The 11,175-nt window shown below is 32.3% G+C and overlaps 1 protein-coding gene across 5 annotated transcripts; it reads right to left on the minus strand.

The window, feature by feature from the left end:
- Positions 1–2,998: 2,998 nt before the first annotated feature.
- On the minus strand, positions 2,999–10,612 carry LOC118044303 (potassium channel SKOR). Of its 5 annotated transcripts, XR_004686765.2 has the most exons (15): positions 10,318–10,612; positions 9,981–10,225; positions 8,895–9,122; positions 8,733–8,796; positions 8,241–8,580; positions 7,145–7,440; positions 6,495–6,575; positions 6,275–6,373; positions 5,244–5,468; positions 4,816–5,004; positions 4,418–4,493; positions 4,001–4,295; positions 3,664–3,751; positions 3,453–3,541; positions 3,307–3,324 (listed from the first exon to the last, which is right to left on the minus strand). XR_004686765.2 is itself a non-coding variant. In XM_035052548.2 (14 exons), exons 2-14 carry the CDS (start codon positions 10,220–10,222, stop codon positions 3,086–3,088), a joined length of 2,463 nt encoding a protein of 820 aa, XP_034908439.1. In that variant the 5' UTR covers positions 10,223–10,225; positions 10,436–10,610; the 3' UTR covers positions 2,999–3,085. The 5 variants fall into 5 exon arrangements, 4 of the variants coding, with proteins under 4 accessions (XP_034908439.1, XP_034908438.1, XP_034908440.1 ...); XM_035052548.2 differs by lacking the exon at positions 3,664–3,751 and having other exon boundaries at positions 2,999–3,324; positions 10,436–10,610; XM_035052547.2 differs by lacking the exon at positions 3,664–3,751 and having other exon boundaries at positions 2,999–3,324; positions 10,318–10,610.
- Positions 10,613–11,175: the final 563 nt, after the last annotated feature.

Below are 11,175 nucleotides of genomic sequence, written 5' to 3' on the forward strand. Positions count from 1 at the left end.
AGCACATATAATCCTATTTTATATTATTTATATGTGAGCATCGGCTTTTTTTATAGACATTTATATTTTATACATGATGTAAAAAAAACATATTAATAACACCTAAATATTTTTATTTTTGCGTTAGAAAAGAATATCTAATTTATAATAAAATGAGTATGTTTTAACACTTTTTATTTGTATTTATTGGTATAAAATTTTTTAATGTATTTTACTAAATATATTCATAAGCTTTTCAATTTATGATTATAATTTTTTAATCAAAAATATTGTTGCAAAATCATACATTTTCTTTTTTTGTTCTAAATAAAAAAAAATTAGTTTATAATAAATCACACGTCAAATAATTGAGAATATCTAAAAACATTCTTAATTAATCTAAGAATACATGGGGGTATCTGGGCCTTAAATTTTGTTTTCTTTTTCAAATTAAACGGACAACAAGTTGTTTGTCCTTTTATTTGTAAGACCAGAAGATGCTTCGTCCATAAGCCAAGAATCCAATAATTATACAGTGGTTGGAAAATTAAGGTAATGATTTTTCAATTTAAAAATCTAATTTTTAAGTCATTTTCATTTTAAAACACCATAGTAGTCCAAGAAATTATCTCCCAATCCAAAAAACAAAAACTTAAATTGATTTTAAAATACAAAATTAAACTAATAAGAAGATTTCATCAAACCACCTATAGATTGATTGTTTTTTTCATTTTGTCGTCATTTAACCCACTCTCTTTCTATCAGAAACTACTTTTCTGTCTGCAATATTCTTTCTCAAGACAAATCAATTTGTCTCTTGTGTGGCATAGTCTTGAAAAACAAAGAAATTTTCTGGGCAATTTCTAGAAATTAGCATTCAAAATCAAAATTTGGGGTTTTGTTAGGAATTCATGAAGTTTTCCAGTCAATCAAAAAAATCCCACTCGCAAGCATTGTTGTTGTTGCCGCTCTTCATGTTGTTTCTACTCCTAACCCTGAAAAAGTAGAACCAGAAAGTTCAATTCCACTGTAATTGCTGGATCAAAAACAAGAAACCCATTCCCAAACCGTGGCTTCTTGCGTTCATTCGTCGTAAGGGTCTTCAAAGTTTAAACTTCAAGCTAAAATTATAATCAAGGCGGAGGTAATTTAATTTTGTCCAGTGTATCAGTAGATTTAGCGTGTTATAACCCTGCTTCCAAACTTGGAGACCTGCTTCAGCCCAATCAAGCTCTGTGGTGTGGAGGAATTTAGTTACTGCTAATGACCGGAATAAGTGCTTCTTCTTCTGAGCTTTTGGCGTTCTATGATGCAGTTCATTCATAACAAAACATTTCAACAATTTCTGATAGCTTACTCGAACTTTAACATCATATGATGGAGGACTGGAAAACACAACCAAGAAAAAAAAAGGTTTTTCTTCTGCCCGTCGCATCCGTCCAGATCTCATGTTAAAAGTTCGTGGGGTTTCAAATAACAAGGAAATGCCAGCAGCTGTTGTGTCTCAAAGAAGATGGCCTTTCCCATCTCGTTGCAGAAGAAACAAATGAGCAAAAGTCAAATGGAATAAAGCCTGGATACAGTGGACATAACATGTTTGGTAAAAGTCCAGCACAAAAATGGCAATCAAATAATTATGGTAATTTTATAATTTTAATATTGGAATGGTTATTTAGTCATAATAATTTTATAAATAATTTGATACATATTTTTTTAACATGTATATATATATATATATATATATATATATATATATAAACATGAGGATGTAAAGTATAATTTTTCAAACAACGAAGTCAAACCAAAAAAATAATCAGGAGGCTTGGGGCGCCCGGGTTGCCTTTTCTTTTAATAGGCAAAGTTTGCTAGCCACCCAAGCATAGGCGACTAGCTCCTTTTTTAACTTTTATCTTCTCTTTTTTCTTTGGTTTTAATTTATATTAATTAAAATAGATTGGTTAAATATATGTGGTATGCCGACCTTGCAAAGATTCAATTTTAATTGAAATTAATTAAAATAAATAAATTAAAATGTGTTTGTGATATTTTTTAATAAATATATTTTTATTTTTATTTGGTTTTGGAATAACATTATAAGATTTTCTTCTAATGTTAGGAAACATTATTTTTGTGTAAGCTAATATAATTTTTTTTCTTGAATTTTATTCAATCACTTCTATGATTAATTATTTTTATTATTATTTAATTAAATAAAAAATTAATTTTAAAAAATAAAGTTATTAAATCACAATAGATCAATAGCTTGTGATGCAAAATCAAATATTTAGTCTGTAATTATTTTTTTAACTTTCAAGTTTAGTTTTTAATTAGTAATTTTTCAATTTAGATTTTAATTAGTGTTAACAATTTTTTTATATTTATTAAAACATTCAATTCTCAATTTATTTAATTAAATATATGTATTATTTTTTATTTATAATTATTTTTTTATCTATTAAAAAACATTTTAAAAATACTTGTTAAAAACCTTTTGATTCCGCGAAGCTATTAGTAAATTATTTAAGTCTTGTTTGGAAATGCGGTGCAAACCACATTTCTTTAAATTTTGAATTTCTTTTTTCTTAAAATGATTTTTATATATATTTTAAAATTATTTTAATATACTAGTGTTAAAAATAATTTTTTAAAAATAATAATAAAAAAAAATATTTTAATATATTTCTAAATAAAAAATAATTTAAATCGTCACTATAACAATCTCAAATACACCAATCTCAAATCCACCTTTAACAATCTCAAATACACCAATCTCAAATACACCTTTAACGAATGAGCTTTAAACACGATTAATTACAATGGAGAGCAATATCAACATACGAGTCTTTTCTTTTAGGTGAGCATGGCTACATGAGTTGAACAATTTCACTATCAAATGCCGAATGCTTTGTTTCTCTTCTGCATTCTTCAATGATGGATTCAGGATTCCAAAGATTAAAATTTGCACGTCAACTATATATGCATAATAACCATTCAAAAACAATGAAAAGGTGAGCATGAATTTACGAATATGCTTCTTCATTATGATATACCCCAGAAATCAGAACAATTTGTCAAGAAGTCATGAAATGATTGAAGGGATTTGTGATCACTCATTGACCAAAAATAGCTTCTGGTCATGACTGATCATGTTCACATCAAGAATTTTGCCACCGTTTTCAGATAAAAGGTAACCACCTGAAGATTTTAATTGCTCCATAGCTGCCTTGACAAGTTCTTCAATGGTTTTAGGAACCCACAGGACGACTCCCTCTCTTCTCTTCTCTTTTGGGTCCCATGGATGGAATGGAAACACTGTGCATTTCATTCTTTGCATATCATCTGTTACTGGTAATTAATGAAAAAGTTTTTTGAGACTGTGCAGTAGTCTAGTTAATGCAGATGAGAAAGATGCCCATTAAAATAAAAAAAAAAATAAAAAAACCTTTAACCAAGAAAAGGGACACGCTACTAACCTATTTGAGAAGCTCTTGCAACCTCAAGCAATTTAATCAAATCCTTATTTCCACCAATACGAGCTTCATCAAGTGGAGTGTTTCCCCATCTATAAACAGGAAATAGGCCGTAGGATATATGAGGGAAATCACATGATCAAAATCCAGATTCAAGAGAAGTAAAATATTGTGTGCTAATATTTAGGAATGGGAACAGATTTAAACTTTTCACCATGCTTCTCATCCAACAAGGGTAGGATGCATCTCATGATCAATTGAAGGTCCTCATGCCTTGCCATTATTCTTTTCCTTACTGATCTCTATATTTGAAGAGGGAAATAGAGTCCATGCGACCATAGTCAATATGGAAAATTCTTATAGGAAATGCCTAAAGCATAATTTACCAAAACATATATTTGTACAAAACCTTCCATGTAAAGATATCAAGAAGTGAATTATTCCAAAACCAGGGTTTCGAGTGAGAAATGTGCCCTAACTAGCTCATATGCGATGCATCAAGTCGCAACATAAATTAGCCTCGAGTGACTGGCCTTCAATTCAGGTCATACCTGTCCTTTGGAAAAACGCTGGCCCCTGCTTCTAGAAGTAAACTTGCGATTGAGTGTAAGTCTTCCGAGGCAGCAATGTGCAAAGGTGTTCGATAATCAAAGTTTTTTGCATTTGGATTGATTCCATTGGCCAGAACCCTTTTCAAGAGATTCAAATCCCTCTTTACAACAATTGTACAGAGAAAACCACCAGCATCATCAATTGCCAGTGATGCCCCTGCTTTAACAAGTAAAGAAGCTACTTCATCATGCCCACCCTTGACGGCTTCTAGCAACGGTGTGTTCCCAAATTTATCTGATAGACAGGGTTCAACAAAAATGTGTTGTTAGATTGCTTTAGAACTTCAAGATTGGATTAGAGAATATGTACATAATTCTGGAGGATATATACAGCAATAAACAATGTAGAACACTTACCTGAAATGTTGACGTCCACTCCATGTTCGATAAGCAGTAGAGATATATCTACATCTCCTTTAGAAGCAGCAACATGCTGTTGAAAGAAAAACAATATTATATTTTCTATACAAGAAACAGTTTCATACTATCTTGCAAGAAAGAAAATGGAAGTTAAAATCCACATTTGAGAAAAACCGCTTACAAATTTAGCTCTAGATTTTTTACTCAATGATGTTATAATAATGCAATTGTTGAAGTTCAGTACTCTTCCTTTTTGAAAGTCAAAGTCTCGAGATAACAATATCTTGTAAGGAAAAGGATATTTGACAAATTAATCTGATAAAAATCAAAGGTGTCTACCACCAGATTATAGCATCTTAAGACTGGCTTGTCAGTCCATCCTTCAGAAATCATACCAGAGGTGATCTTCTGTCATAATCAGCCTTGTTAGGATCTGCTCCAGCTTCAATCAACTGTCTCAGTCGACAGTAATCCCCATCAAAAGCAGCACAATTCAACCTCATAGCCAGCTCCGATTCAGACTTTTCAATGTAAAGGGTAACATCTGACTCCAATAATTCATTCCGTAGATTGGCATCTTTTCCCTGGCAGTTGAATAAATTGACATAAATAAGTCCACTACCTATTCTAGCTCATGATATCTAGCTAGAAGAAGTATGATTTCAAAGGCTTCATTTCTTGTATTACAGCAAATGGAGAACATAATTATACCGGCAAGAACATAAAATTTAGGCAACAACTACAAAGGACAAATGTTCGATGTAGTGAAGGTCTAAAGGAACTAGAAGAAAGATCAGAAGCAATGATATCAAAGCAAACTCACCTCGAGGAGATTGTTCAAGATAATTCGCCCATCAGAGAAGTATATCTCAAGGATCTCTGTAAAAGATTGCTTATCAAGTCGTAATACCCTGCATAGTTCCCGAACTCGTATTGTATAAGGCTGACCAGTGTTGCAAAGAAAAGAAACTTCCCCAAATGAGCTATAGGTTTGCAGAAGCTTGATAGACTCTTCTGCTCGATCATTTTCACCTCTTCCGAATTCCTCCTGCAGATAACATTGTCATGCCTATACGCTGACATCATAAACTAAAAAGATTTACTGATACAGTCCTTTAAACACACTCAGAGACAGGTGTGCTCGTGCACACACACTTGTATCATCAAACAAAGCAAATTCTTATTCAGAGGTCTACATGACTTGATATGTCACGCATATAAGTTGCATTGTAAGATAGCTAGTTTTCTTTACATCTGAAAGATAGTTGCAGCATGATTACAACTTTAAATATTCGACTAAAGTTGCTTTACATCATCTTATGAGAAAATTGTACTTTTCCATAACCTTCTATTTGTTAAAATACATTTGATAGTATGCATAACATGTTAAAGAACCATCTCAATCCAATACCTTAAGCTGTTAGGTGAGGTCTCAGGATATGATTTATAGTATTCTCTAACATGACATGTGCCATCATCCAGAATAAAAATAATGTAGGAGTATTAATTCGATAAACACAAATCAACATTGATCTCTCTGTTATTGAATGTGTGTGTGAATGCACATGCACATTTGAGAGATTCCCTCAGCCAAATTTTAGATTAAGCTTTGTTGACCACGTTGGTGCAATCAAATTCACAGCTAAAGGTATTATAGACAGTCATAAGAGGCGATAAAGTTTGTTTTGTTCTATTTGGATATAGGAAGACAAAGATCAATCCCAAACGAAGCCAGGTAAATGGTTCATATCAAAACACAGCAGCAACTTAATATATACAGAAACATATGCTACATTTGTGATGCTTTGGAATATGCAATTGAAGAAGAAAGACAGGTCAAAGATGAAATGTTACCAATTCACCGTGGCAGACAACATAAAGCTGATCTGCTACCTGTCCCTGCTCTATAATCACTTCTCCAGGAAGGAAAAACTCTTCATGGACTCGAATTGCCTGGTAAACATGACGAATGAATACAACTCTTCCCACAATTACAATGAATCCATGCTTTAATGTGATAGAATGAAATCCAATTCATGGATTCAAAAGACTTTAATTTAATGAAAAAGCTTACTATCTGCTTAATGAATCCCAAAGAGCAACCCTTGAAAAGAGAAACTTCTTTAATATATGGTTCATATAATTTCTGTGAGATCTGCAAAAGAGATACGTGTTGTAGAACACATGATTGAGAATCACCATATATTACTGATTCCTGAAGCAGGAAGTCTTATCTAATACAAGAATAAAGCATCTAATTTACCAACTAGGAAAGGAAAAAAATTACTCGAGATCGGTAGATGCAGTGCATAAATCCAACTATCTAGAACGCTACTGTGATAGACCAATATACAACACCAACACATTAAATAAGATAACAAAAATTCAGGTACTAGAGAAAGGAACAGATGATGGGAAGGTCTATTGCATATACGTCTTGCTCCTTTTGCCATTAGAGTTAAAAATAATATGTAGGAATCTGACTTATATGATGTATATAATTCATGTAGAGAGAAAGCACATGCAGGGTCGATGTCGGTAGATATAAATGTTGACATGCCAAATAAGTTGCAACAGATATCAGCATGGATGCTTTCTTCTGGATTTGGTGTAATGTTGCACCAAACTAATTTGCAGGATAGGAAGAAGTTGATACAATTTTAAGCTCAACATCAACAATATTCTATCCGCTTAAAAATTGAAGCCGTTAACTATTATCAATACCTTTGTCCGAATAGAAACTGGGATTTCCTGCAGAACAGATGCTTCTGTGTAGCTGCGATCGTATTGTAATCTCAGATGGCGTTTGATCTCATTGCTTATGCCTTTCCCAAGATTATTTCTATTCATGTATTTGATAAGGTCAGTCATTCTATCCCTAAACTTTTCTGTCTTTGATCCTTTTACAATTAATGCAGTCATGTTACCAAGCAGATAAGCGCCAAGAATCATGTCAAAAGATACATAAACCATGACAAATATCATTTCTCTGACATTTACTGCATGTATCTCTCCATAACCTGCAGAAGAAAGCATTTCATCATCACGCAATATACAGCAACTCATGTTAAGAATAACACATCCTCAAATAACAGGGACAATCACATTAAGAAGAGCATAAAATCAATGACAACGAATAAAGAAACGACATGTTTTTAGCAAAAATTGAAAAATATAGCGCAGAATAAATTGGACGATGAGCAAATCATTTATTGATGTAACATGACATCTTGCAATGGAAAAGCCTAACCTAGATATACAAATCCAATATAATCTGTGTTCAACAATGCCATGCAGTATATCAGCTTGCCTAACATGTCTGGTGGCTAAATCAATTTAACTAATCTCTGCCTAAAACTTTCTAGCATTCAGTAGGAACTTTCACCTTCCCCATAATTATGAGCATCCACAAAAAAAGAGAAAAAGATCATGCAGATATCAAGATCACAAATTCAAAGCAGATGGATTCCAGACAACTGCTTCACCTAAAGTGAAAATTACATACTGAGGTTGATGGATCAGAATTCATGACCATGGAAGGTATAGGAAATCATGAAGAAAAAGAAACAAGTTGTATTCAAAATATATCAGAAGCTGGTTCCTGTATTCGCGGCAAGATAATTGATCCTCTAAACATCTGCATTATTAGTATGACATGAATGGCTTAATGTAAGTGTGGATTTGTCTAGCAATAATTCAGCATCAATATTTCTCAAGATTTCAGTCATACAGTTTCCTGAAGAGCAATCACTGTTTGCCACTCATCTGGACTTCTATCAAACACCAAACTATTAAACTCAAACATATGAAAAAAGTTTACCGACAGTTGCCATGGTAACAATGGCAAAGTAAAGTGATGTTATGTATCGCTTCCAAAGATCAATCTCCCTGAAGTGTGTATAGTGATAGTCACCCATCTGTAAGCTTCCTATCCATGTGTAACCTTCCTGGGAGGGAGGCATAGTAGTAGCAAGATAGTAAAAAATGCAGGCTGCTGTATGTGTACAATAGAGTTCAACAACAAGAAGTTTCACAATTCTTGTAAAAAGGTAATTGATCCTGATATCTTTCTCCAACCTCTCAAAAAATTCCGACACTCTTTTGGCCCGACTCAGCCTAATCCACAACATATATCTCACTGCCTCCTTTCTCCCAGAAACCTGATTAAACCAGATAGTTCCATATCAGGACCCAAAAAGGAGATTAAGCTTGCCATTTCATACTCAATATGTAAAACAATTATAAATGAAGCAAAAGTGACATCAAGAAAATGGATTTAACAGAAATGGTCCTTCAAAGTCCAGAACGATACCTTGAAGATGGCATCCCAAGGCAGACAGCCAAGAAAATCAACCAAGAACCGAGATTTCAAGTACCTAAACAAAACATGTCATAAAAACTATACATAATAACCAATCAATACATGGCAGAAAACAAGACCAAGAAAATATGAGATGGTACAAAAGGTGCAGACCTAATGGCAATGAGCTTGTGACTGCAGACCAAGCGATAAGAGTGAGTTGCACGATAGGCCACAAAGAAATGGACCACAATGTCTATCAAGAACGCAATCTGACCAGCAATGTCTAGCAAGAAAAGGTTCTCTGGGAGTCCTCTGAAGAAACCAAACTCCAGTGGTGTAAAGAAGGAAGAGTAGACTGCCCATATTAGTATGAAGTGCACCCATACTGTGTACCTCCTGCTTTCACAAGCACACACGACAGAATTTTGATTTTAGAAACCCTTTATGCACCCACTAGCAGCCAGACATGGAAAGCCTTGTATTAGCAGCATTCTATAGCAGCAACTCTGAATCATGAATGGATTAAGTGGGGGAGCATGGACTAAATTGTTGGGAGGTAAGTTTGAAACATTACGAGACTTGAGGAATGTTATGACATATTTTCAAAATTTGGGGGGGCAAGTAAATCTTTTTAAGGAACCTAAATGAAAACATAACCCAAATATCCAAGGACTAAAAATGAGACCCTCCATAAAGAATTATCCATGAATATAGTATTTTCCCTTGTTTGGGAGTGGGCACAAATAGATAGATCGGCTAAAATTTAATTTTTTATTGTATTTATATTATTTTGATGTTTTAATATTAAAAAAATAAAAAATATTATTTTAATATATTTTTAAATAAAAAATAATTTAAAACATAACGAATACCATCTTCTCCAACTTTATTTTATGTCAAAGAGGAGGTACAACTTCAAGTATATTGAATTCATTTCCCTATTGTTCTTTATATTCTCTCACCCATACGAAGTTTTATGATTATATTTGTAAATGTAAATAACACATATGGTTCCACTTTCATTTTTTTATTAGAAGTAAAGGATTTACTTTCATAAAAAAAAAAAAACATTTTTAATAAGGCTCAATTTCATCAAATTTAGAACTATTAAAGACCAAAACTAGTTTTTCCATTAGATCAGGTAACATTTCCAGATGAAATGGATCTAAACCCCTAGAGGAAAAACTGGACTTGCCCTAAACCCTATAAGATGATGAGAGGCCTAGAACTCAAAGAAAAGAGGTTCTTAGTGCCTACCAGCTGTCAGGACGGATAATATAAGCATCAGAAACGGAAGACTGCCCTAAGCCGCTTCCATCTCTAAAAACGATTCCATCTCGAATCGGAGACTCCATTATGAGCAGCCCAAATAGCCTCTTCCATGATGGTTTACTTTCCCCTCTAAGTTTCTCAACCTCCAATTCCTCTTCCTCATCTGATCCATCACCTCCATTACCAACGCCACCTCTTGTCCTTCCTCTTCCCTGGATCATCATCATAATCTGCAAGAATTTCAACAGAAAATCGTGGGCTGGCCATAGAATGTGATAAAAATGAAAGAAGATGAGATCTCTGAATGAATGTAAGTACCAACCAGAGTGCAAGTAACCTTCAGTATTGAAAGAGAAAGAAAGCTAATTATCTTTCATGATGAAATTAAAGTGAAAGATAATTTTTATATAAATGTGTTTGGTGCCAAAGGAATTTGTTACCGGTAACTTTTGACAATGGAGGGGAGATTTGTCCTGTGCTTAATATTCCCTTGAGCTTTCTGTTAGCGTAGATGATAATGGGAGACATTTGTGGTGACAAAGAGAATCGTTCGTGGTGATTAGGTTGCTCATATTAAGAAGCTAACAGTAGGAATCAATGACTGGCAGCGAGAACGATAACAACACAAGATTACCCCCATTAATTATATTAATGTGCTTGAAAAATTAAATTGTTTTTCTATTTTAAAAATTTTGTTAATTTTTTAAAAAAAAATCTTTACTTTAAATTAATTATTTTAATGTATTTATTTAAAAAAATTTAAAAATAAAAAATTATTATTTTAATTATTTTCAAAGTGATAAATATTTTAAAAAATAATCAAAATAAGATTCTAAATAATTGTTTGAAATTACCGCAGATACACGAATACTATTTTGATATGAACTTCTAAACTAAAAAAAATATTTTAATTATGTGCTTGAAAAAAAAAAATTTTGTATTTTAAAAATATTTTTAAAAAATTGATAATTTAAACAAAAATTTACTTTAAATTAATTATTTTTAATTGTTTTAATGTACTTATTTGAAACTTAAAAAAATAAAAAAATATATTATTTCAATTATTTTCAAGTGAAAAATATTTTTAAAAATAATTATTATCATAATATTAAAAAAATTTAAAAACATGTTTAAAATTATAACTAATACATAAATATTATTTTGATAAACTTCTAAAGGA

Source organism: Populus alba, chromosome 12 (genome assembly GCF_005239225.2).
Source record: "Populus alba chromosome 12, ASM523922v2, whole genome shotgun sequence".
NCBI classification, from domain to species: domain Eukaryota; kingdom Viridiplantae; phylum Streptophyta; class Magnoliopsida; order Malpighiales; family Salicaceae; genus Populus; species Populus alba.